The 27,429-nt window shown below is 40.3% G+C and overlaps 1 protein-coding gene across 2 annotated transcripts; it reads right to left on the reverse strand.

The window, feature by feature from the left end:
• PM20D2 (peptidase M20 domain containing 2) lies at positions 1-24,267 on the reverse strand. 2 transcript variants are annotated; one of them, XM_023205267.3, is made up of 8 exons: positions 20,997-24,267; positions 18,199-18,347; positions 13,054-13,196; positions 10,987-11,141; positions 7,418-7,553; positions 4,013-4,111; positions 3,628-3,735; positions 1-3,413 (listed from the first exon to the last, which is right to left on the reverse strand). In XM_023205267.3, exons 1-8 carry the CDS (start codon positions 21,654-21,656, stop codon positions 3,265-3,267), a joined length of 1,599 nt encoding a protein of 532 aa, XP_023061035.1. In that variant the 5' UTR covers positions 21,657-24,267; the 3' UTR covers positions 1-3,264. The 2 variants fall into 2 exon arrangements, with proteins under 2 accessions (XP_023061035.1, XP_023061036.1); XM_023205268.3 differs by lacking the exon at positions 4,013-4,111 and having other exon boundaries at positions 20,997-24,161.
• Positions 24,268-27,429: the final 3,162 nt, after the last annotated feature.

The raw sequence follows: 27,429 nt of genomic DNA on the forward strand, positions 1-27,429 counted from the left end.
TATCAGATAAACATGTTTATTATAGATTTTTCATACATATTTTATGTACCTATTAAAATATTACAAAAAAGCTTATAATCTGATGGTAGTAGACTGTTTACTTGAAAACATTTTCATACATATCAAAATACACCATCCTCAACTATATGTAATTGGACTGCAAAATGCTTGCTATGAAGTATGCAATAAAGAAGCAGTTTATCATAACTTACAACCTTATAAAGGGTTGCTATCTAGTACAAAGATAATATTTATCTTACAACAAAAATCTGATAGTTTTAAAGGTTAGTCTTATGTAGGATATTTTCCAAAAGACTAAAGAGATAATTCAGGTAAAAAGTTAGAAATGTATAAAACACCATCAGTTCTTAAAAAAGAACGTATTACAAAATTAGACAATCATCCTCAAAAAAAAAAAAAAAAAACTTTTTGCATCAATTTCTGCTGTTCAAAATGACTGAAGTATTTTTAAATATTTCAGAAACACTTCCTCAAAAATTTTCAAGATGGTAGCTTTCAGATGTTCCCTCAGTCCTAGCATTGCTCAGATAAATAAATCTCGTGAGAACTTACTATCCACCAAAAGCTTTCTGGGGCATGCACTGTGTCTTTTCTTTTCTTTTTTTTTTTTTTTTAAAGGCACAGAGACTCATAATTTTTATTTGGATAACCAAGGGTCTCCAAATTATATTGAAAAACAAATTCTAATTAATATCACTCTTGTAAAAAAGTTGAGCATACTTTTCACAAATGATTTATGTAAAAGAGAAGAAAACACACATAATTTTACATATCTTAAACTCTTTAATTCCCTACCACACACATTTTGTCTTTTGTTTTCTTTCAGTTTTCTACAATTTCAAACTTGTGTTTAATACTGCTTTAGTGTGCTAAAGACATTAACTGATTGCTTTTCTAAATCTAAGGATTATATAGTTTTAGTATAAATATATATTACATATTTTCATAAAATTTTGACAAAACCAAATAAGCCTTGTTTTAAGTCCATGCTCCTGCCACTGTTTACAAAATCTGATTTAATGATCAAAAAATTCTTGGTTGTCACTCTTCTGTTACAACAATCTTCCTTCTGAACTGCCACCCAGTTTTTACATAATAATAACAAGCAATAGAAAAACCAAAGAAATTATGTTAATCTTAGTTCTTCCTCTTGCAGTGTCTTTTCTTCTTACATCCAGTGCTTAGAAATACGCACTCCTCAACCAATGTTCACTGAACTCAACTGCTAAAATTGTAACAGTTAAAATATCAACACAACTCTTAATAAACAAACATTCCTTTGGGAAACTGTGGGAGATCAAAACACTTTTAAGTTTATACAAGTATTCATAAACATAAAATATTCTAGTTTATCCTAATGCCCTAGCTCTTATGAGTGTTATAGAGACAATTAAAAAGGGAAAATTCCTTGAGTAGTTCACATAATGTGGAGAATTTGTTAAAACTGAAAGGCAGTCCAAAATTTTTAAAAGGCATACTAAATATTAGCTATACTATTACATGGTATATAGCAACTTAGTAATTCATAATACCACATAATTATTTTACTTTAAAAGCAGGTCCCACATTAAGGCCTGCTTTTAAAATTACCACTAAAAAGAAAATATTCTCAATTTGTATATTTGAACCATTAACTTAGATAATATCTTTTAAAGTCTATAAATTTAACATAGCCAAGAGTTGGTATTTGAGAAAAAGGTTTCAGTACAGGGCATGAACAATGAAAAATTATAAAGGCGTGTAATAAAAATGTTCCATAAAAACAAAGATATCTCAAGCAGGTCCACCTATACCTCTAGTTTAGGTTAGAAACTAATTCCGCATTTTAAGAATCGTGTAATTTTAAACTTTGCATTACGTCAGCCTAACCTTTTTAAAAAAATGAGTCAGGGCCAGATGCAGTGCCTCAAGCCTGTAACCCCAGTGCTTTAAGAGGTTGAGGTGGGAGGACTGCTTGAGTCCAGGAATTCGAGGCTGCAGTGTGCTGTGATTACATCACTGCACTCCAGCCTGGGAAACAGAGCAAGAAACTGCCCATTAAAAAACAAAACAAAAATGGGCAGGTGTGGTGTCTCATACCTGAAATCCCAACACTTTGGGAGGCCAAAACAGGAAGATTGCTTGAGCCCAGGAGTTTGAGACCAGCCTGGAAGATATAGTGAGCCCCTGTCTCTATTATGTAAAAAAGTAAGAAGTTTTTTTAAAAAGAGGTTTTCTTATGTGTACCCGAAGCAAAGTAGTAAGTATATCTTTTCTTCTTCAGGCTGTACAAGAGATGACTATAATCACAATTAAAACTCATCTTAGGATCATGGTCCATCCACGAAGCTACTTTAAACTTTGATGATTCCAAGCAAGGAAGCAATATTTGCTTATTCAAAAAGTACTATAACAATTTAAAAATACCAACACACGTGTGTATTAAAAAGACACTGGCAGGCCGGGTGTGGTGGCTCACGCCTGTAATCCCAGCACTTTAGGAGGCCCAGGTGGGTGCCTCACCTGAGGTCAGGAGTTCGAGACCAGCCTGGCCAACATGGTGAAATGCCGTCTCTACTGAAAATACAAAAATTAGCTGGGCATGGCGCCACACACCTGTAGTCCCAGCTACTCGGGAGGCTGAGGCAAGACAATCACTTGAACCTGGGAGGCAGAGGTTGCAGTGAGCCGAGATCGTGTTACTATACTTCAGCCAAGGAAACAGAGCGAGACTCTGTCTTTAAAAAAAAAAAGAAAGATACTGGCTTCAAATATACAATCTGGTAGAGGAATAATATACGATTAGAGAACAAGTTTACCACCCTATACCACAAAACACTCTCATAGGTGTCAATTCTGAATACAAGGTTTGAAATCTCTTAAGCTTTTAAAAATACAGACAACATGTAAGGCTTATAAAAAGGTTTATTAAAATATTTTATTAAAATGATGCCATGTATCCTCCAGGTAGTTTAAGAAATGGTATCACTACTGTGAAGGTGAGTGGTTGTGGGGGAAAGAAAAGAAATGGCATCACACACCAGCTCCTGTAATATCATAATCCCATCGAGTACAGATTTGCAAAAATTTTCACTTCAGATATGAGGTAATATGTTTTCTCCACACCCTGTCCTCACTTATCAGGTAAAAAGAATTTGACTCCTTTAAGATTAAAAAACAAGCACACCTTCATTAAAAGAGATTAAAAGAAAAAAATCATCACATCTTCTTGATTTATAAGCAGTCCCTAAGTCTTCCTTCTATTTACTCATTTACAAACTGTTCTTCTTGAAGTTTCAGTTTAAAGTCCTCTCTGATTCTTTCCAGTAACTCTGGTTTAAAAATAACATCCAGTGCTGTCATTGCCAGGGCTTTGGCCGTCCGCAAAGTGTAGAACTGAGCTTCCTGTGACCCTAAAAGGTAGAGAAAATAAAATACCTTCTTACTTATTTAAACTGTATTTAATCTCACAGGTTAGCTATCCGTATCTCAACTGGCTCTCCAACTGCCCACCACAGTGCAGTATTCACTGAGGTGATGTTATGTAGTGAAATAGTAGGTTAAACAGAAAGGCAGCTGCTACAGAAGAGTGTGCGTGCCAAAACGGTCACATACAACAACACTTACCAGCAGCTTCAGTGTACTGTTCAGTGTGATTCAAGGCATTAGATCCAATGTGAAAATATGGATGAATTCCAGGAACCACAAAAGTAACATTTCCAAAATCTGTAGATCCTTGGAACACAAAAAGGAAAAAAACTCTATTTAAGTATACGTGGTTAAGTATTCTTGAGTTATGAAGTCACAGTCCCTGTCAGAAGAGACCCAGAGAAGTGGGCTTCTTGGAGAGATGTCCATATGCTCGTGCTTTCACGGGCTCACCTTCCACTGAGCCCGCCACACACTCCCCTGCATCAGTCACATCTCTCACGAAGGTCACTGCAAACCTGTCCTTGCCTGGTCTTCAGGCTTTTACCGGCCCTCTTACCCAGCACTCCACACTGTCACTTACTCCCTTTCTTCTCTTCTGTGACACAGCACTTGCATGGCTTCCCTTCTGCCTCTCTGACGGCCCCTTCTTCTGTCTCTCTGGGGATACAGCCCCCTCTACCTGACGATGAAATATTAGTTACGGGAGACTCCATTCCAGGCCGCTTTCTCTTCTCACTGCATATTCTTTCTCAAGATTTTGTCCATATGCATTGCTTCAAATAATCACCAACTCAAATCTCTTCCCAGTCTCTTCTAAATTCTATGCTCATACATCAGTTGCCAGCCTGGTATCTTCTCTTGGATGTCTTCAAGGTAGATCAAACTTACCATATCTAAAGTCAAACTCATGATCTTTCTCCTCTTCTACCTCCACCCCACCTATCAACAGTATCTGCCAAATATCTCAGAATCCTAATGCTCTTTGCATTACCATCACCAACACCTGTCTCCAGTCTATGCGATCATTATCTCTTGCCTGAACTAAAAGTTTCCTAATTGGTCTAGCAGCATCTACTCTATTTGCTGATTTTTTTTTTTCAATCTTCATTTACCTTTCCAACCTGATCTCATACCACGTTCCCACTATCCTCGATGCCCCAGCCACTCTAGACACTCAGTATGCTCTCCCCATCACAGAACCCTTGCACATGCTATCCCTGCATCATCCCTGTAACTCTTACTTAACCTTCAAATTCCATCTTAAGCATCATTTTCTCAGCAAAGCTTTACTTACTTCACCTCCCCATAAAGTGAAATTCCTCTACGACAGGCTCTCACAGAGATGTATTGCTGTCCTTTACAGTACTTTTTAATTTTCCATGTATTGGATGATTTGGTTCATGCTTATCTCAGAAACTAGATTATGAGGCTGTATACGGCAAGAAATAGTATTTGAAATGACTGTGTATCTAACTTCTCACAGGATTGACACACAGACACTTGCTGAAGAAATCACAGTAAAAGCAAAGCCTTATGTTCACTCAATGGATATTTACTGAATGTTTATTACATGTCAAACACCAGGCAGGCAAAGTGAGACTACACAGTGAGTGGTAAGAGAACAAAGGAATATGTAACAAAGAGTAGCTAACATTTATCTGGAATACTCCCTTCCAAACACAATCCTCAGTGCTTTGTATGTATTCTCATTAACATTTAGAACAGTTTCCATTTTAAATATGAAGAAACCAAGGCTTATGGGTATTAAGTAACATGCCGATAGTCTCACAGCTACTAGTTATGTGGCAAATGCAGACTGAGGCCAGACTTTGAGGCACAGTAGCCTCTATAAAAGTACTGCTTCAGAAAATATTCACTAAGCACTTAACTGTGCCAGAAACGGCTCCAGACACTGAGGATGCACAGTGATGGGACATCAGTGAACAGGATGGAAAAAGCCTCTCTGGTGTTTAAAGAGTCTGAACAGTCTGAGTGTGAAAACAAAACAAAACAAAACAAAATAGGATGGACAAAAGAAAAGCCTGTTGCATATTTTAAGATATTACTTGTGGAGCTAGACCCTAGAGCCCACAAATCATACCAAAATCACAGCCACTTTATCCTACTGATTTGTCCATTATATAAAACCCAAACCTGGGGTAGAGCTGTCCGTGTGTCTTTCCTTCTTCAGCTAGACTGCAGAAACCCGCTAGGGTAAAAGAACAGAACCATGAAGACTGCCTTAACAACAAATTCATGATCTTTAATGCTGAGCTGAGCTCTCATGCTGTCCAGAAACAAAAGAAAACATGAAACTCTATGTCCCTGGCCAACTCCTCTCAGTGACAATTCTCTCTCAATCCCTCAGCCCTACCAGCTCAATGCTCACTGTGCACTACTTCCTAAAGGGAAAGTCTCTGAACTCCCTGACCTTCTTCCTAAACATTACATCTACTTCTCAAGTATCTTCCCTTAAAAACTATTTTCGTGGCCAGGCACGGTGGCTCACGCTGTAATCCCAGCACTTTGGGAGGCCGAGAAGGGCAGATCACCAGGTCAGGAGATCGAGACTATTCTGGCTAACACAGTTAAACTGTGTCTCTACTAAAAATAAAAAAAATAAAAAAAATAAAATTAGCCAGGCGTGGTGGCGGGTGCCTGTAGTCCCAGCTACTCGGGAGGTTGAGGCAGGAGAATGGTGTGAACCTGGGAGGCAAAGCTTGTAGTGAGCTGAGATCATGCCACTGCACTCCAGCCTGGGTGACAGAGCGAGACTCCGTCTCAAAAAAAAAAACCAAAAAACAAAAAACTATTTTATTTTCTATATTTCCCTCAAGCTTGTATCCACTCTATTTTTCTTGAAAGCTAACTCTCTTGAAAAAGAATAGTCTTCCTTTGCTACTTCCACTATCTCACCAGTCAATGCTCTGGGTAGAGAAGTGAGACCCAGCATCTGGTACCACTGGTCTTGTACTATTTTCTTCCAGACAATTCGTGAATTTCTAATTACTAGAATCCAGCGGACACTAGACCATACTCATCCTAGTTAGTCTCTACAGCACCTGACATGTTTACGCCTCCTTCTCTTCGGTAAGTTTTGTTCTCCCTTGGCTTCCATGACTCTCTTTCTCCTCTCTCCTGATTGTCTGGCTTTCACTCTGTTGACTGTTGACTACCAATGTCTGATCTCTGGGAATCTTTTTCCTTTATGTATTTGGGCAACCTCGTCGACATCTTCTCTTACCTTTCGTATATGGACAACTCCTAAATCTCCAAACTAGACATCTTTTTGGGTTCTAAATTTAACAGGTTACTGAACAGCTCCACTTAGAAATACTATAAGCACCTCAAGTTTAACATACTAGTTTATAACAACCCCCTCTTACCCTAACCTGCTCTTTCTCTTGAACTCCTTATCTTAATGAAAAACAATGACACCCCATTTCACCACCAAGTCCTTTTGGGCCTATTTCATCAACATCTATTTTTAAAACAGAAGATACATCTCTAACTTGCAAATGTGTTAGTAATAATATGCTTTTAAAAGGAAAAAAAACTAACATAACCCCAAATATGCTTATTTCAATTCTAGTTGTCTGTTGCTCCTCAGAAACTGAAAATGCCCCAATAACTAAGTACTTAGTAACCTGCTTATAGTGATGACTAAGAATGAATTAAAATTCTATATCCCACCTTAGCCACTTACTTAACAATTAAAACTAAAGAAACTTAAACACTAGAAAATACTTAGAATATAGACAAAAATGTAGGTTGACTATTTCTAAAATCAAGTCAGCTCGTTTGACATTCTACACTCACTCAAGAGCCCATTAGTTTCTTTCCCCTAATCATAAAGTTTGTGAAAATATTAAAAATGTCAGCAGTACCTCCCTACCTCCCAAACCATTAAATAAAACCAATTTAACCAAAGATGGTATTTCTCTTCCTCAAATAGCTCAATATATTAAAAAAAGAACTTAATTACCTGAAGGGCCATTCAACATTGTATCTTCTGAAATGAATTCTATTCCTAGTTTTCTTCCATTTTCCATATAGGCTTTCCATAGGCTCTTATTGGGAAGGACATTGTAATAATCATGTGCTCCACTTTTAATTTCCACCTAATAAAAAATTGCAAAACAAACTTTGAAATAAAAAACTCAAATTCACTATCTAATTTTCAAACCAGTGATTGCTCTCTAATAGGAAGAGGTTTTAAGAGAAGATACTTTCCCTTCCAGATATAAACACTCTCAAATCTCTTGCCTTAAAAAAGAAAAAAGAAAAGAAAAAAAGATGTATTTTCTATAACGAGAGTTCCTAAGCCTCTATCTCCTTTATATTATATAAACACTAAACCCCACAATGTCACCAAGCTCTGTACTAGCTAGCGAGTGTCAACTTTAGTCACCTAGATAGGGTGTGAGGAGGGCCCAGAAATGTTTATTAATTTTTAATTATTTTATTTTTGAGATGGAGTCTCACTCTGTTGCCCAGGCTGGAGTACAGTGGTATGATCTCAGTTCACCGCAATCTCTGCCTCCCAGGTTCAAGTGATTCTCCTGCCTTAGCCTCCCAAGTAGCTGGGATTACAGGCACCAGCCACCAAGCCCAGTTCATTGTTTTTGTATTTTAGTAGAGATGGGGTTTCGCCATGTTGGCCAGGCTGGTCTCGAACTCCTGACTTCAGGTGATCTGCCCACCTCGGCCTCCCAAAGTGCTGGGATTACAGGCGTGAGCCACTGCGACCAACCTAATTTTTATTTTAACAAGCACCCTCCAAGACATTCTGACATAGGTGACCCAAAAACCACACTCTGAGGAACACTGCTCTAGGATTCAGTCTCCAAAAAAAAGAAATTAAGCTTTACTAATATTCAATATGCAAACTGACACTGACATCATTGCCTGGTGTGAGAGGTAGAAAAGCACTCTGAGGGAAACGGAGAAGATTTGCAATGAGGAAGGGTTGACAACAGTCCTCATTTATTAATTTCAGAATATAAAGATACGGAAGCAGCTTTTATGTGCCCAGTTAAGTGGATTTACAGATTCAGTTTTGATTAAATGAAAATTGGCAATATTTCCTCAAACTAAAGCTAACACCCATATGAGCAAAAGCCAATCATAAATAGCAGAGATGACATTTCTTTTATTCTTAGCAACATCTATGGTAGAAACTATGACAACTGAATCAGACCTTACAAGCCAGCCAAAATGTAAGAAATTACTAAAAGATTATTTAAAATATAGATTCAGGGCAGGCAAGGTGGCTCACACCTGCAATCCCAGAACTTTGGGAGGTCAAAGCAGGGGGATCACTTGAACCCAGGAGTTTTGAGACCAGTCTGGGCAACATAGGGAGATCCTATCTCTACAAAAAACTTTAAAAATTAATTAATTAAATTAAATACAGATTCAAATCCAGTAACAACAAACCTTACCATAAGGGAATACTGTATGCCTTGAGATATTGCCTAATGATAATAGTTCACATGCATATGTATTTCACAAATAAATATTTATAATTATAAATAAATAAGGGAATAAATATTTAGTTTTTACTGTCCTAGGCTATGGACACATAGTTTTCATTCACTAAATCTATACCCATCTTCTCTAGTCGCAAATGAGAATACATCTTTGCTCCTACATCTGTCCACATGTTTATCTATTCACTACAACACAACATAAGGTTTTATATTCTTATCTTTGCTGACTATATTCCCTAAGAACTGTCAGTCTCTGTCCTTCCCATGCATATCTGAAAGTACGATCACCCTTCAAAACTCAATTCAGGTCTGCAGTCTTCCACAAAACCTTGCTCCAAGGTTAACTGCCCCAGACCACTCTTTCCCACCTCTGATCCTCATGACGCATTCCATACTACTTTCAGGACACATAACATGCTTTCTGAGAATTACTGCTACTGTGAGATACTGCTACTACATGAATTAATCATACACCTCTAGACTAATAAGAACAGAAAAAAATAAGTAATATAAATGAAGGCTGGGCTCTAAACCCTTCAGAAACATTATCTCATTTAATTCTCACAAGAACCCTAAGATAGACTGTTATTATCTCCATTTTTCAAGCAAAAAAATGGAGGGCCAAAGACACATTTCTAAAGGTTATAGAATCAGCTAGGCTGAGAGTTATGGGTCAAGATCCTGTTTCTCCAACTAGACCTAAACAGGCTCCCTCCAGGGCAAGATTCTTATCTTATATAATTCTAAAACTCACTCCACTTTACGCAGTACATGATTGGTATTTAAATACTGCTAACTTTATGGTTCAAAACCAGTTGGCGTGGTGGCTCACACCTGTAATCCCAGCACTTTGGGAGGTTGAGGCGGGTGGATCACGAGGTCAGGAGTTCGAGACCAGCCTGGTCAACATGGTGAAACCTTGTCTCTACTAAAGATACAAAAAAATAGCCGGGTGTGGAGGCACGTGCCTGTAATCCCAGCTACTCAGGAGGCTGAGGCAGGAGAATTGTTTGAACCTGCAAGGCAGAGGTTGCAGTGAGCCGAGATCACACCACTGCACTCCAGCCTGGGCCGGGGTGAGACTCCATCTGAAAAAAAAAAAAAATTAGCTGGGTGTGGTAGCACGCGCCTATAGTCCCAGCTACTTGGGAGGCTGCGGCATGAGAATCGCTTGAACCCAGGAGGCAGAGGTTGCGCTGAGCCAAAATCGCACCATTGCACTCCAGCCTGGGCAACAGAGCAAGAATCTGTCTCAAAAACAAACAAACAAACAAAAACAAATGAATAAAACGTCTTAACTAACTTACGTGTCTATTTTATCTTCCATTCCAGCAAGCCATAGTATTTATATCACTACTATACACATCCTAACTTCAAAAATAGCTTTCACTGGCTGGGCGAGGTGTTTCATGCCTATAATCCCAGTACTTTCGAAGGCGGAGGTGGGTGGATCGCTTGAGCTCAGGAGTTTGAGACCAGCCTGGGCAACATGGTGAGACCCTGTCTCCACAAAAAGATACCAAAAATCAGCCAGGTGTGGTGGTGCATGCTTGTAGTCCCAGCTACTCAGCAGGCTGAGGTGGGAGGCAGAGGTGAGAGAATTGCTTGAGCCTGGAAGGCAGAGGTTGTAGTGAGCCAAGATCGTGCCACCACACTCGAGCCTGGGCAACAGAGCAAGACCCTGCTCCCCCTCCAAAAAAAAAAAGTTTTTGCTGATTTTGCCACAAAGTTTCCTTTATAGAAACTACATAGAGCAATTCTAAAAGTATAACTGCCAACAAGGAAGAATATTAACTTGCAAAAAGTCAGGGATTCTAGCACAGAAGTATCAGAATTATTCTAATTACTATATAAGTAAGATGACCTGTCACCTTCCCTGTTGCAGGCACTGAGGAGTGAAACATGTAAAAATTAAAGACTTTCACATTAACTATTCAGCCAACAGATTCTGCATATTCATCATGTCACCAAATAAGAAAGTCAAGTTAGGTTTCAATCTAACAGCACCAGCCCACATATATTCCTCTGATTGTAACTTAGATTAAGTTTTAAAAGTTCTTACTGTGCACCCTGAAGCCAAAGCTGCAGCTCTGAAGCAATCTTCTGCCTTTTTGGTCAAAACTTGAAGTTCTTTCATTGAAGGTGCACGGAAGTAATAGATTAATTCAGAATAAGAGGGAATGATATTGGGTTTTACACCACCATTTTTTATTATACCTATAAAAAGAACCAAATTACTAGAATTAAGCTTGGTGACCATTTATTTAAGCTTAAATACACTCATTAAGTTTTTCAGCCAATATGTTCATAAAGAAAAATAATTTAAACTCACTAGCTCCACCAATATACCAATCAAAGATTTTGATATGTTGTACAACTGAAATTTCTGTACATAGGGTGATATTTTTTGGCTGATAAGAAAAAAATAATTACCCATATGTACCTCATTCAAAGGAATTTATATAATGTTAAGAAATTATGTTACAGACTATAATGAAACTTAAAAATTATATAACCGCACACACAAAAAAACTTAGTAACATCTTAAGCTTTCTGGAAAAGATTTTACCATACCTCCACAATGGTATGAGGTTCTTTTTTTTTGTTTTGTTTTTGTTTTTGTTTTTGAGACGGAGTCTCGCTCTGTCGCCCAGGCTGGAGTGCAGTGGCGCGATCTTGGCTCACTGCAAGCTCCGCCTCCCGGGTTTACACCATTCTCCCGCCTCAGCCTCCCGAGTAGCTGGGACTACAGGCGCCCGCCACCTCGCCCAGCTAGTTTTTTGTATTTTTTTTAGTAGAGGGGTTTCACCGTGTTAGCCAGGATGGTCTTGATCTCCTGACCTCATGATCCGCCCTTCTCGGCCTCCCAAGGTGCTGGGATTACAGGCTTGAGCCACCGTGCCCGGCCCACAACGGTATGAGGTTCTATAATCACCCTCCTACCTCAGGAATCCCATGAACATTTTAAATGGCATTTAGCGCTAGAAAAATAATTTTCATGCCAAGAAAAAAACCAATGCAGGTCAAAGATCACTAAGTATTATCAACTGTCAAAACAAATGCATTTATTTGGAATTACAAAGAATTAAGATTTATTCATTTGAAGTAATAACTAAAATAGATACGAAAAATCCAATGTCATATGACCTACTTTAAAAAAATATTTCTACACATTCCTGTTTGTTCCTTTTAAAGAAACTAAGGCAGGAAAACTGGTAAAAGTACAATTACAAATTGACTTCAGGCTACAGCAAAATCAGGTAAAGAATAGATATTAAAATATAACAATTTCCTAAATCATAAAGAAACAAATTAAAAAACAAAAGTGTGCCTTCAAGATAGTACTTTATGACTGTATTTATATTATGGTGACATATGTATAATTTTAAAAGACACTATTCAGAACCAGACTTAGTGGCTCACACCTATAATCCCAGTACTTTGGGAGGCTGAGGTGGGCAGATCACTTGAGGCCAGGAGTTTGAGACCAGCCTGGCCAACATAGCAAGACCCCATCTCTGCAAAAAATACAAATATTAGCTGGATGTGGTGGTGCTCACCTGCCTGTAATCCCAGCTATCTGGGAGGCTGAAGCAGGAGGAACACTTGAACCCAGGAAGCGGAAGTTGCAGTGAGCCGAGATTGCACCACTGCACTCCAGCCTGGGCAATAAAGCAAGACTGTCTCAAAAACAAAAAAACACCCAAAAAAAGATATTACTCAGGACTAACGGCACTTAAATAAAACTAGCAGTTACTATACATTTTTTTAATTGAGGAAGTAACAAAATTTGGTTATCATTAAGAAATAATGAGGACAACTGGAAAATCAAGATCCAATTTTCAAACACCCACTGAAAGAACACAGTTCCTTACATAAAACCTTTATCTTTGATACTCAAAGATGACATTCCATTTATGTACAATAATCAGAACTGTCTTTCTACCCATATATAGACAAACATCTTAGTATCCTGTCACATTAATTTCTGAAAATATGCTTAAAAATCAGAATATTCATATGAAGTACAAAAATATTTCCAAATTTTAAAAAATTGAATATTAAATAATTATACTGCACTGAACTCTATTAAGCACCATCTATTATAGAAGGTATTTGACATTCATACCATGAACTCTCCAGGTTGGTTTCATTTGCTGTCTGAACACAGACAGATTGTTATAGGCCAGCACAGCAGCATCTAATGCATTTAATCCTTCCCAGGGATAAGCAGCAGAATGAGATGCTTTTCCATAGTATTTCACAGTCACACTAGGAAATAAAAAATCATTTGAAATTACTTTTCTTATTATTGCTAAAGTAGTCAGAATTACCCAACTACTATTCAAAATTAATTCACATTGCTGGACTTTTGATTTCCAAGTTATCTGTAGTAGTAACACTATAATTTATTTATGTTAGATATAGTTTATTATTAGGTAACATAGTGCTTGACACAAAGAAAGCATTCCCAAAAAAGAGAGAAAAAGAGAACAGATTAAATGTATACACAATTTAATTCAAACAAACATGCAATATGGTATCAAGTGCTGAAATTACAAAAAAAAAAAAAAAATGGATCCTGTATGTTTGTACACAGCATTGTGATGATTCTGTATCAAAAGTCTGCAAAAAATCAGAAATTCTGTCTGAAGAGGTGGAAGGTCAGGAAAGACAGAAAGGAGTTACTATTTGAAGTGGGTTAAGACAACCTCTGAAAATCAGATTATATTCAATGTTATCACAAGATACCCTAGTATTAAAGCAGTTGTTCCTGACCAATATCTGATATTTTATTAATGTTCCAAAATGCCTATATCACTAATATTTTGCATTTTTATAAATTGTTACTCCACTTACAAAGAGTTCTCACACCAGTCTAACTGCTCTAATACAATAAAAAAAAAAATTAGAGAAAGGATTGTGTGTTGAATAGTTACTTATAAAGCTCTGTGATTGACTTGCCTAGATAACACTTTTTAAGCCTGATTAATAGTACCCACATTTAGATGATTAAAAAACCAATCTGGACTTATTTTAATGGGTTAGATTCAGGAGTCCTTAGAATGCTTGTGATATTTCTTAACTGATTCCAGACATTTTATTAGCAGGACAAAAATCAAGTAAAAATATCAAACATATATTAGATTTCAGGATACTGTATTGTTATTTCCTTGATATATATCTTATCACCATGACCTTGAAATGAATTTTTTTTTTTGGATACTCATCTCGCTCTGTCACCCCAGCTGGAACACAGTGGTACAATCATAGCTCACTGTAGTCTCAACCTTCCGAGTTCAAGCAATCCTCCTCTGCCTCAGCCTCCCACAGATGAATAGCTGAGACCACAGGAGTGCTCCATGTCCAGTTAATTTTTTATTTTTTTGTAGAGACAGGGTCTCACTATGTTGCCCAGGCTGGTCATGAACTCCTGGGCTCAAGAGACTCTCCTGCCTTGACCTCCCTAAGTGCTGTGCTTACAGGTGTGAGCCACCTGGCCTGGCAAAACTGGAATTTTATCACAACTGGTGATAAACATTACAAAAACAAAAAGGATCATATGGAATTATTTTCAAGCATACTATTTAATTTTAAAAAGCCAGAACAATATATTGAATGGAATACTTGAGGAAAACCTTCTTTCACAGTTTAATTTACATAGGATTCTATTTATGTCCCATAAGTACACCAAAAACACTCTGAAAAGGATACATACCTCTAGAAAAAGGATTGGATTTGGGAAAGGTGGTCAGTAGGATTGCTTTATCTTATTCACTAGAAATTTTTGGTCGGGCATGGTGGCTCATGCCTGTAATTCCAACACTTTGGGAGGCCATGGCGGGTGGCTCACTTGAGATCAGGAGTTCAAGACCAGCCTGGCCAACATAGTGACCCTGTCTCTACTAAAAATACAAAAATTAGCTGGGTATGGTGGTGCTCACCTGTAATCCCAGCTCCATGGGAGGCTGAGGCAGGAGAATCCCTTGAACCCAGCGGCAGAGGTTGCAGTGAGCTGAGATTGAGCCACTGTACTCCAGCCTGGGTGACAAAGCGAGACTCTCTTGGGAAAAAAAAAAAAAAAAAAAGAATTTTTAAGAAAAGTGGATTAGTAATTAAAAAAAAAAAAGGAATTCTTGATCTTGTTCTTTTTTTTTGAGGTGGAGTTTCACTTGTCGGGCAGCCAGGCTGGAGTGCAGTGGCGCAATCTCGGCTCACTGCAACCTCTGCCTCCCTGGTTCAAGCAATTCTCCTGCCTCAGCCTCCCGAGTAGCTGGGATTACAGGCGCCCACCACCATGCCCAGCTAATTTTTGTATTTTTAGTAGAGATGGGTTTTTGCCAAGTTGGCCAGGCTAGTCTCGTACTCCTAACCTCAGGTGATCCACCTGTCTCAGCCTCCCAAAGTGCTAGGATTACAGGTGTGAGCCACTGCACCTGACCTCTCTTTTCTATCTTAAAAGATGAACAAAGAAGGCCAGGTGTGATGACTCATGCCTGTAACCCCAGCACTATGGGAGGCTGAGGTTGGTGGATCACTTGAGGTTAGGAGTTCAAGACCAGCCTGGCCAACATGGTGAAACCCCGTTTCTACTAATAAAGTATAAAAATCAGCTGGGCGTCGTGGTGCATGCCTGTAATCCCAGCTACTCAGGAGGCTGAGGAAGGAGAATCACTTGAACCTGGGATGCAGAGGTTGCAGTGAACCAAGATGGCGCCACCGCACTCTAATCTGAGCAACTGAATGAGACTCAGTCTCAAAAAAAGAGAGAGAGAGAGAGAGAGAGAGAGAGAGAGAGAGAGATGATCAACGAGAAAGCTAAGAAGGCAGACACTAAGAGGAGGCCTGGGGTCAAGTGCACTAACTTCAGAACCAAGACCACGAAGCCTAACCCTAAGTCCCAGAAGGGTAATGAGCTGCAGAGCCTGCCTGTATATGCAGGCCCCTTCTAGCCAAAGGCAAGGGCAGAAATTTCTAATCCCCATTGTTTTCTAGAGATGGACTAGTTTACCACCATCCTTGAAACCAAAGTTCAAAGATTCCTCCTACTGTCACAGTACCAACTCCCAGTGATAAGAAGGAAGATATCCTAATAGTTAAAATGATTGAAAACAGGGCCTGGTAAGGTGCTAAGAGGTGGGATACGTGGGTACAATCTAGAAGCACTGCTGTGATGGTTCTGCCATCACTCCTTAGGTATGAGCTACTTCTGAGGAAAACACATGGTTTTGCTGAAGCAGCTAAGCAGTGGCTCCTTGTGCCTGGACCATTAACTACTATTGCTGCGGGAAGTCAGGGACCCCGAAACGAGGGACTGGCTGAAGCCATGGCAGAAGAACATAAATTGTGAAGATTTCATGGACACTTATTAGTTCCCCAAATTAATACTTTTATAATTTCTTACACCTGTCTTTACTGCAATCTCTGAACATAAATTGTGAAGATTTCATGGACACTCATCACTTCCCCAAACAATACCTTTGTGATTTCCTACACCTGTCTTTAACCTCTTAATCCCGTCATCTTTGTAAGCTGAGGAGGATGAATGTCACCTCAGGACCCTGTGATGATTGCATTAACTGCACAAATTGTTTGTAGAGCATGTGTGTTTGAACAATATGAAATCTGGGCATCTTCAAAAAAGAATAGGATAACAGCAATGTTCAGGTAACAAGAGAGAGAAGACTTCTGGCCGCAGGTGAGCCAGATGGAACAGAGCTATATTTCTCTTCTTTCAAAGGCAAATAGGAAAAATATCGCTAAATTCTTTTTCTCAGCAAGGAACATCCCTGAGAAAGAGAATGCGCCCTGAGGGTAGGTCTATAGATGGCCCCCTTAAGGTGGCTGCCTTTTACGGTTGAAGCCGAAGGGATAAAATAAGCCCCAGTCTCCTACAGCACTCCCAGGATTATTAGGATGAGGAAATTCCTGCCTAACAAATTTTGGTCACACAGGTTGTCTGCTCTCAAACCCTATTTCCTGATAAGATGTTATCAATGGGCTGGGCGCGGTGGCTCAAGCCTGTAATCCCAGCACTTTGGGAGGCCGAGACGGGCGGATCAGGAGGTCAGGAGATCGAGACCATCCTGGCTAACACGGTGAAACCCCGTCTCTACTAAAAAAAATACAAAAAACTAGCCAGGCGAGGTGGCGGGCGCCTGTAGTCCCAGCTACTCGGGAGGCTGAGGCAGGAGAATGGCGTGAACCCGGGAGGCGGAGCTTGCAGTGAGCTGAGATCCAGCCACCGCACTCCAGCCTGGGCAACAGAGTGAGACTCCGTCTCAAAGAAAAAAAAAAAGAAAAGATGTTATCAATGACAATGTGTGCCTGAAACTTCATTAGCAAGTTTAATTTCGCCCCATCCTGTGGTCCTGTGATCTCGCCCTGCCTCCACTTGCTTTGTGATATTTTATTACCTTGTGAAGTATGTGATCTCTGTGACCCACACCCTATTCATGCACTCCCTTCCCTTTTGAAAATCGCTAATAAAAACTTGCTGGTTTTACGGCTCGGAGAGCGGACACCCAGCTTTAAATTTATCTCTCTTGTGCTCTTTCCCTTTATTTCTCAAACCATCCGAGACACCTAGGAAATAGAAAAGAATCCATGATAAATATTGGGGGTGGGGTTTTCCCCCGATATACTATGGTTACTACTATGGTTGAAATTTCTGGTATAAAAAATCCAAACCACTTCAATGATGTGTGCTCCTAGGTACTAAAAAGTGAGTTCTTCAACATAAAGACAGACAAATAAAAGGTTTCAGTACCAGACAAATCGGAAAAGCACAGAATGAGAAGTTCCACAAAAATCACAGCTACTCATGTTTCATATTCTCTCTCAGGACATAATTTATCCTCTTTGCAGAGAACTCAAATTAAAGTAAATAAAATGGAGAAGGGTGTTTTCTTCCCATATCTAATAGAACAATCTCTTGCAAATCTATTCAGTTGCAAAGACAATTTCATATCAAAGGATAGATGCTTTCCAGACACCAGACTATTGACAGTTCAAAAGAGAACTTAATTGTCAACATGTTTGTTATTCCTATGGTTTCTAAGTGCTACTACTTTAATACTCCAATTATGAACACCATAATGAATCTCAATTAAAAGAGGCTTGCCAAATGTCACTCCATAGATCAAGACATCTTGTCATTGTCTTTCAATTTACTTCTTAAATGTACAAATGAGTCTTCATCTCTGGTTTAGACATAAAAGTATTCTACAGCCTGTGTTCCCCTAAGAAGTTTATCTTCAACTTGATTACTTACTCATGTTCAGCCATATCTGGTAGATAAGCAGCATTCTCTTGTGATGGATGGGCCATAAAAACAACATCAAGATTTGTAAAAGCCCCTGCTTCAATTAAATCAATTTTGCCACCACCATCTTCTTCTGCAGGGGTTCCCAGGACAATTACCTAGAAAGAAATACTCATGTCAGGGAAAAACAACAAAATCCTCATAGGAAAATATCAAACAGGTTCACCTGCATATGTATTCACAATCTACATTAAAGTCCTTAACCTATTAAGAGAGGTTTTGTTCTATGACGCTTACGCAGTGAGCATCAACAAATGGTGCTAAATTAATCACAAAATGTACACTGTTATACCAACTTGGTGCAAAGTATGTACTAAAGACACTATAAAAAGCTTTTCCCAATTTTACAAGTCAACTAATGGCAAAGATTAAAAAAAAAATACTATAAGTTTAGTTCCTCCAAATTTGTTAGGATTTGTTTCATAAAGCTTCCTCTCGACTAAGCCTTTTAGTGTATGTATATAATTATTCTTAAGTACTTGATAGGTCAGGAACTTTCTGGTAACTTACTACTTATCCTCACAACAACCCTGTGAGGTAGGTGGGCGATCTCTATCATCATTTTACAGGGGGTGTTTTTGAGGAATTGAGTGAAGTGTCTTGCCCCAGGTCACAGAGCAAGTCTTCAAGCAGAATTAGGATTAGATGTCCTGACCTTCTGGCCTCAACTCTGATTCTTTACTGGGCTACCTACTTTAAAACTCTTAACTCATTAATCCTTTATGAAGAACATTAAACAAGTCTTAATGCCATAGTTAGAAACAGCCAACTATTACACAAACTTACTAATTCGATTCCACCAGTTCAACCAGGCAGATTTATTGGTCACCAAACACCTAATTAAACAAAAGAGAACTTTACAGAATAAACATTTTACTTTGATATTTAAGTTTAACTTCTTCAAACAATTTTAAAAATCAAAATAAACAACTAATATATTTTCAAGATCATGTATAAGAACACAATGAAACAAGCTGGAAAAAAGTCTTGGCTTGGAAAGGAAATCAACTTAAATTCCATTTTCAGATAATTAAAAACTTAACCTTGCTAAAACTGAGAACAACCACTTGAAATTAGAAGTGTGGGCTGGGAGCGGTGACCCATGCCTGTAATCCTAGCACTTTGGGAGGCCAAGGCGGGCGGATTACCTGAGGTCCGGAGTTTGATACCAGCCTGGCCAACATGGCTAAATCCTGTCTCTACTAAAAAATGCAAAAATTAGTTGGGCGTGGTGGCACGCACCTGTAATCCCAGCTCAGGAGGCTGAGGCATGAGGATTGCTTGAACCCGGGAGGCAGAAGTTGCGGTGAGCCAAGATAGCACCACTGCACTTGGCCTGGACAACAGAATGAGACTGTCTCCAAAAAAAAAAAAAATGTGTATTACAATTTCCCAAATTCTAGTTTTTGGCGGTTCTAGCGGTTCTACAGTGCTCAAACTCTGACATGAAGCTGCTCCTCTTTTTTTTAAATTTTTTTTTTTTAGAGGGAGTCTCGCTCTGTCGCCCAGGCTGGACTGCAGTGGCACGATATTGGCTCACTGCAACCTCTGCCTCCTGGGTTCAAGCGAGTCTCCTGCCTCAGCCTCCCGAGTAGCTGGGATTACAGGCGTGAGCCACCACGCCCAGTTATTTGTTGTTGTTGTTGTATTTTAGTAGAGACAGGGTTTTCACTATGGTGGCCAGGCGGGTCTCGAACTCCAGATCTCAACTGATCCGCCCGCAGCTCTTCATTCTTAACCCTTAACTCATTAAATACAATGTGCCTGTCGCTGACTACTCAGAACCTTTCAGAAACGTGGTTGAAGTGAAATCTTTCCAGTATTTTGTGACATGGCAAAGGATGCTCCCCCCAACCCAAACAAAAACCTAACAAATACAAAAACGAGCCCCCAGAGACAGAAAAGAGAAGGCAGCTAAAGTGAAAAAGCCACAAAAGATGTAGTGTTAGGATAAAAGAGGAAGGTTACTGACACTGGGGAAAATGAGCTAAAGAGTATGAAAATAAAACATTTGTTTTCCCCTTAACCTGAATGACGATTGAATCTTAGCTCACAGTGTAGAATATACCATCTGGAAAAACAGAGTAACACAGGATTAAACTTGCCCTACGAAAAACATAAACGACATTTCCCCGTTTAAAAAGACGAGATATTTCTTAAAATCATAAGACAAAAAATAATTAAGACTTAAGGATGTATTAAGCATCTATGTATAAATGCTCATTCATTTCCCCTTCATTTGTATACTTCTAGGGGTTTGGTGGTTTAGCGACTGAAAATTCCTATCCAAATACCAATGACTTCAATCACAACATTTCCCAGGACTGCCACAAAAGATTTGGAGACGAATAAAAAGGGGCCGTACGATTCCTTACAAAAAGTTATTTCCTCCTGAGACTGATGGCACAACCTTGTCAGCAAATTGCGGTGGCCTCTCAGTTACCAAAAATAACCCGTAACAAACACCAGGCTTGGGTGTAAGTTCTTTCCTAAGGGAACAACTCAGCAGAGCTGTTTACAATTAGAGAGAGGAAACAATAACCTGCAAGATGTTGCTAGGTCGGCAACGCGAATCGACTTTGACTGGGGGTTCAGCTCTGCTCCTGCGCTGAGGCAAGGCCCGCAGGTTTACCGCGGTCCCGCACACACCTGCCACGGGCGGAGGGGCACCCAGACGCGCGGGACGCACCAGGGTCCCGCCCTTCCCGGGCAGTCGGATGGGGTCCCGCACCCGGGCCCCACCTCACCTTCACGGGCGGAGGCGGCCTGGGGAGGCCCTCCAGGGCCCCCCTCACGCCCAGCGCGGCCGCCGCCCCGACCTCGGCGATGAGGTTGTGGCCGCAGGCGTGGCCGATGCCAGGCAGCGCGTCGTACTCGCAGAGGAAGCCCAGGTGCAGCGGGCGTGGCGCCGCGCTCGACGCCTGGGCCTCCGGCGGCTCCCACTCGGCGCGGAAGGCCGTGGGCAGCTGGTAATGCGGCTGCACTGCCCAGGAGGCGGCTGGCGGCTCCCGCTCGAAGAAGTGCGTCAGCACGCGGTGGGCATGGTGCTCCTCGTAGGCCAGCTCGGGCTGGCTCCAGATCGCGCGACTCAGGGCCCCCAGCCGCTCGGCCGCCTTGTCGATGCACTCGGCCGCGCGCAGCTTCAGTAGCTCCAGCTCGGAGCGGCCATCGCATGCGCCCCCTTCCACGGACCGCTCCCCTCCCGGCCTCATGCTGCTCCAGCCAGCTGCTCTCGGTGCCCTCTCGCTCCCTCGCTCGGCTGCAGGTAGTAACGGCCCGCGCACGCGCCCAGCGGCCTCCAAGACCCCTGCGGAGCACGCACGCCGGGCACACAGCTCCCGAGGCGCCGCCTCCAGTCCCGGGGCCGCCCCCGGCGCCCCGCGGGAAACGCTGGCGGCCGCTCGCATCCTGCCAGGCGCTCTCCCCCGCCGTGGGGTTTTGGGGGTGCTGTGGAGAAGGCGGGGCTCGGGACTCTACCACCTCCTTGGCTGTTCTGGCCTTCTAAGTTATGCTCTAAGATTATCGCTTACTTTTCCGTTGCGTACTTCCCACAGCAGCAGAATGATAACGGTTTTATTAGTTAATAGCCATCAAAGACAGACCAAGTGGAACATAGTCCTCGGAAAAACGCCACTCTCTAGCATTAGTAATTAAAAACCTCACCAGGTTTGTATTTCCTGAAGGAGGCCGTCAGTGTCAATGCTGTACTAAGGACGGTACTATACGTAAGTTTCGGTACTGCCCCCACTTTCTTCTTGAGGTTGTATTACTAAAAGCTGCAGCTACTCTCTACAGTTTTCTCATTAGTTACTGATGTCTGGAACAGCAGCTAGATTATGCAGTAAGCTCTTGGTATGTATTAGCTATTATATAATAATTTATTTGAATAGAGTAGAACTAAAAATTTGAAATGAGTTAAAACAAAACCAAAGAGTTAAAAGATTTATGGTAATAAATATTCATAATGTTTTGTTGATTTGGACAGTTGACTTGAACAGCTTTGAAAGGGAACATATGACAGGTTTCGTTAATAATTTTAATTGATGCTGAACTCCACTAACATGCTATGTTCAGCTGGTGTTACATTATAACTGGGTTTCTTAATTAGCCAATGAAAAAATTCAAGATGTGATGCTCTTGTTTTTCTCCAGAGTGAAGCACAAAGTCTGAAAAACTGTTGTTGACGATATGCCTATTAATAACACTGTAGATGTTTATATTCTGAGGTTTTCCACATATTAAAAGCTTCTATCAGCTCTTCATACCCTATCATCTTTCCTTAATTTGTCTCAACTATGTTAAGTGGGACACAATATGTTGTGATAAACCAAATGTATATATTTTGAAAATAAGTCTAAAGGGAGCTAACATGCATGAAGACTATCAACTACTGTTTTTACTACTCTATATGCTAATAATACCAGAGTAAATGTCACATTCCATTCGCGTCTGAAAACACTTTCTCAGTTAACACTCTAACAAAAACTCAGCTCTAAAAACAACAAATGTGTTATTAAATTCCTGGGCCCCCTTGGTGATACTTAATAAATCTTTCTCTGGTATTCTGCTGATGAAAATTTTCCCTGTATCCACGAGATTCAATATTATCCTGCTCAGTTAGTTGGCTAAAAAAAAGGCGGGGGGATTGGAGAGCAAAAGCAATATGACATTTGTAGAGCAATTACTCTGTGCCAGGCACTACACTGTTCCAAGGGCTTAGCATGTGTCAACTCATTTAATCCTCATAGCAAACTATGAGGTTGTTAATGTGGTTATTTATCTTCACTTTACAGATGTATATCCAAGGTTATAGAGCTAGTAACTAGTGGACCCACTGTAGAACAGAAGCCTCTAGTGGTGGACTTTCAGCCACCATGGTCTATTGCTTATGTAAACAGACATGCAAATTCATAAATGCATCTACAGCTTATCTATTCAAATCAGAACCTACAACAATCACTCATTTTGAATAAATTTTACTGCAGCAACTCTCTCTGCTGACATCAGTAGAACCCATGTTTGCCCTCCTCAGGCATCAATAAACAGCAACAGAAAAGGGATGCATATAATTTCATAGAGAAGCTGCTATTTATATTGCTTTGCAGGAATTAACAAAGCTGCCACTTGAGGTGGAGGAAAGACAGATTCATTTCAAGCTCTGTTCCTCGTGTCTATATGTGGGTGGATGGGTATACATGCCCACAGGCATGTATGTATTCAGTTTCTACTGTTGACACCTTGTATTTCTTGCCCATGGTATTTTGCACTCTTGAATTCATTTATCTGATAAACTCTGATAACTTGCTGACCGTTTATCTTCCTCTCCAGCCTTTAAACTCTTTTGTTTTCCCACTGCATTCCCCAGCACCTAACATCTTACAGTCAGCGTTTCCTCCATGTTAATAAGTATTTGTTGGCTGATTATTCTTCTTGAATCTAATAAACTAATTGAGTAATGGCAGCAATTACCCACTAAACTACACTGACTACCAGCAGACATTGTTATGCTTCTTCCTAGACTTCTCAGTCCTTTATGTGGAGCTGGGGGCAGGAAGAATTGCTTCTGGAAGCTGATGGAGTTGGACATGTGGCCTTCTTGAATCTGGTCAGCTCATAAATTCTTACTATTACTTTCATTTGTACCCATAATATTCATACAACTGTCTACCCTATCTATGTGCTACTGGTAAGGAACCTGGATATTTTTATTAGAAACAAAAACATTTATACAAGCTCCTTTCCTTTAGCTGGTGCTGGATCTGAGGAAACAACACAGTATCCAGAATTCAGAATTTAGTATTAAGATGTGTGTGTGTGTATATATATGTGTGTGTGTGTGTGTGTGTGTATATATATATATAACCTTTTTTGGGGGGTGAGAGTACAGATAGTTCTCTCTTGAGGACTGGTTTTAAAGTATATAAATATTCTTTCTTGGCTCCTGATGAGAAAAAAAGGGGAAAAAATATATAAAGATTCCTCTTCTTTCCTGGCTGCTTAGAAAACTAGCTGTCATCACAACTGACTCAATAACTTTGAGAACAGGACATTCATGACAAATGAGTGCTGTGGTAGAAAGAGTAGATCAAAAATTTCCTTTACCCTGGAAAAGCAGTATTATTCATGTCTGAAATACAGCCAAATTGTACAAGACTATACTGGATATTATTTTGGGCTTCAGATTCGGAACTCCTTTTGACAAGGCAGCAGGCTTTTGTATGGTTTATATTCTTTGAATTAAGATAGAAATAATAAAATCCCCAACATAGCAAAGCACAAGCTCATGGCAAAGTACGAGCTAAATGAGAAAAAAAAAAAAAAAGTTTTTGAAAACATAGAAAAAGGAATGGAATGAAAAATAAAATGAAGAAAATTAAAGGTAGAGAAAAAGTAAATAGAAGTACCAGAGAGCTTCAGTGCAGGCTTTCAGGAATGAAAAGCAAACAAACGAATTGTGGGAGTAAGGAATAAAAAGTGAAAAATTATTTGATCCATGGAGAGAGTGCAGATATTTCACCAAAAAAAAAAAAAAAAAAAACAAACTTATAATACCTTCAAAATATACAATATTTCCAAAAGTACATGTAAATCCAGCCTACATCTTTGCAGTTTAACAATACTTGGAACTACAGCAATTTTCTCCTGAATAAAATGCTGACCACTGCACGATTTGGGGACTGCTGCTACCAGCATGGAGAAGAAGCAAATCACAGTGTCACTCTAGTATACTGGTCATTTACAACATTCTCCTAAGCATCCCCAGACACACATGCAAACTTGGTTAACTCCAGAAACCTCTCTAGCTGACATAAACACATAACATGCACTAGATAGCACATGTAAAATCAATCTGGGCTAAGGTATTGGAAGAGCTGGTTGTCATATGGCAGAAAGCAGACAACTAAGAGAGTAGGTGAGCAAAAAGGTGAATTTGATTGGGGATGAAGGGACATAGAGGAAGTGTACAACACATTGCTAAGGAATTACAACTTTATGCTGGTTTTGGTGGCTCATGCCTGTAATCCCAGCACTTTGAGAGGCCGAGGTGGGAGGACAGCTTGAGCCCAGGGGTTCAAAACCAGCCTGGACAACATAGGGAGACCCTGACTCTACAGAAAACAAAATAAAATAATAAAGTAAATAAGCCAAGCATGGTGGCACACACTTGTGGTCCCAGCTACTCTGGAGGCTGAGGTTGGAGGATCGCTTGAGCCCAGGAGGTCAAAGCTGCAGTGAGCATGATTACACCACTGCACTCCAGGCTGGGCAACAGAGTGAGACCTTGTCTCAAAGTAAAATAAAATACAACTTAGACAATGGGTGAACTATTGGGATGTTATTAAGCAGGAGACAGACAAGATCAGTAATTTGTTCTATAAGAATAATTGATGACTATGTGGAAGATGAATTGGAAACAGACCTAGGTCTGAGATAAGTTGAAAGCTTTTGCAGGCCGCAAGCGGTGTCTCACGCTTGTAATCCCAGCACTTTGGGAGGCCGAGGTGGGCGGATCACTTGAGGTCAGGAGCTTGAGACCAGCCTGGCCAAAATGGTAAAACCCCATCTCTATTAAAAACACAAAAATTAGCTGGGTGTGGGGCAGACGCCTGTAATCCCAGCTACTCAGTAGGCTAAGGCAGGAGAATCACTTGAACCTGGGAGGTGGAGGTTGCAGCGAGCCAAGATTGTGTCACTGCACTCCAGCCTGGGTGACAGAGTGAGACTCTGTCTTTAAAAATAATTTAAAAAATTAACAATAGATAAAAGTCTCTTGCAAAGTCCAAGGATTCCAGAAACATTCCATGGGCAGAAGTGGCCAGACTTAATGCCTCATTGAATGTTTGTTTAGGTGAAGAAGGTGCTACAGAGAAAGGGGAAAAGAGAACTGAAGTTTCTCAAGTTAACAGCTGAGTGAATGGTAAAGCCATGAAACAAAATAGGGGCAGTAAGAGAGTGAGGGGCAAGTTGATGGATGTGCATTAGACACGTGGAGAGGAGGTGGATGCAGCTGTCCAGGAGGAGACTAGCAGAGCACCAAGGAAAGTGCATTTCTACATAGCTAGTATAAGTAATGGTATACCCAGATGGGAATTAAACCATCCAGGGAGTGAGTTGAAAGGGGAAAATGTAAGCTGAGGAAGCAACTCTGGAAAACAAAAAGGGAATGAGCAAAAATGCCTGGCAGACCCTTGCTTCTGCTGGGCAAGATTCTGTTACAACTTGTTTTCAAGTTCTGTACAGATTTCTTCAAATGGCCCACAAAGTGAAGGCAGCAACTTTAAAGCCCTGAATGTCCTGGTACCTGATGACTTGAGGCTCCCTTTGGCTTTCCTTCTCTTGGCAGTGAGATTAGCTGCTCTGTTTTCCATCGCTATTCCTGGAAATGAGGACAGGGAGGTTCTGAGAGGACAGTCTTTTCCTTTGCCCTGATTTCCCACAGTGTGTACAAAACAACACTGCAAAGACGTAACCCAGCTTGTGGTAAACAAGAACATTTCTCTCCTACCGTTATGGCTTAGGAAAATGGGTGGAGAACTTTGACTGCCCCTGGTCCTCTATACAACATCTAGAGCTTGGGCCCAGTGCAGTGCTTTGAAAGTCCTTCAAGAGATTCCTACATTGATCCCTCAAGCAATGTGTTCACTTTGACCGTGTACATACCATGGTTAATAATTACCTTTACTAAGGATTCACTTCGTAAACTTCCTGGTCATTTTGTTGCTACATATTTCAAAGATGCTAGCAGGAATGGATGGCAGGTATAGATGGTCACAGGTTTACAATCCTCAAGGTGTTCTATGGGAATAAATTTTATAAAAAATGTGATAAGAAGTCATGAATAAATAAAAATATGTGTGTTCAAAAATTAGTAAATAGGCCAGGACTGGTGCTTCATGCCTATAATCCCAGCACATTAGGAGGCCAAGGCAAGAGGATTGCTTGAGCTCAGGGGTTCAAGACCAGCCTGAGCAACATGGTGTGACTCCCGTCTCTACAAAAAAGTTAACAAAAAAAAAATTAGCTGGGTATAGTGGTGTGTGCCTGTAGTCCCAGCTCTCTGTCTCTACATGTACATATGCTCATGTTTGTGTAACAAATGTAATCTGTTTATGGCTGGGGCCCTTTTGCAGATTCTCTGTTTGCTCCATTTTTATCTTTAGGCCAGACTTGAGGCATTAC

Source organism: Piliocolobus tephrosceles, chromosome 5 (assembly GCF_002776525.5).
Source record: "Piliocolobus tephrosceles isolate RC106 chromosome 5, ASM277652v3, whole genome shotgun sequence".
Classification (NCBI taxonomy): domain Eukaryota; kingdom Metazoa; phylum Chordata; class Mammalia; order Primates; family Cercopithecidae; genus Piliocolobus; species Piliocolobus tephrosceles.

Coding starts and splice junctions, on each gene's coding strand:
- PM20D2 (XM_023205267.3), bottom strand. CDS start 21,656: ATGCGAGCGGCCGCCAGCGTTTCCCGCGGGGCGCCGGGGGCGGCCCCG. Junction 18,348..20,996: donor GGCCGCCTCCGCCCGTGAAG/GTGAGGTGGGGC, acceptor ATTTCTTTCTAG/GTAATTGTCCTGGGAACCCC. Junction 7,554..10,986: donor CTTTGGCTTCAGGGTGCACA/GTAAGAACTTTT, acceptor ATTTTTTATTAG/GTGGAAATTAAAAGTGGAGC.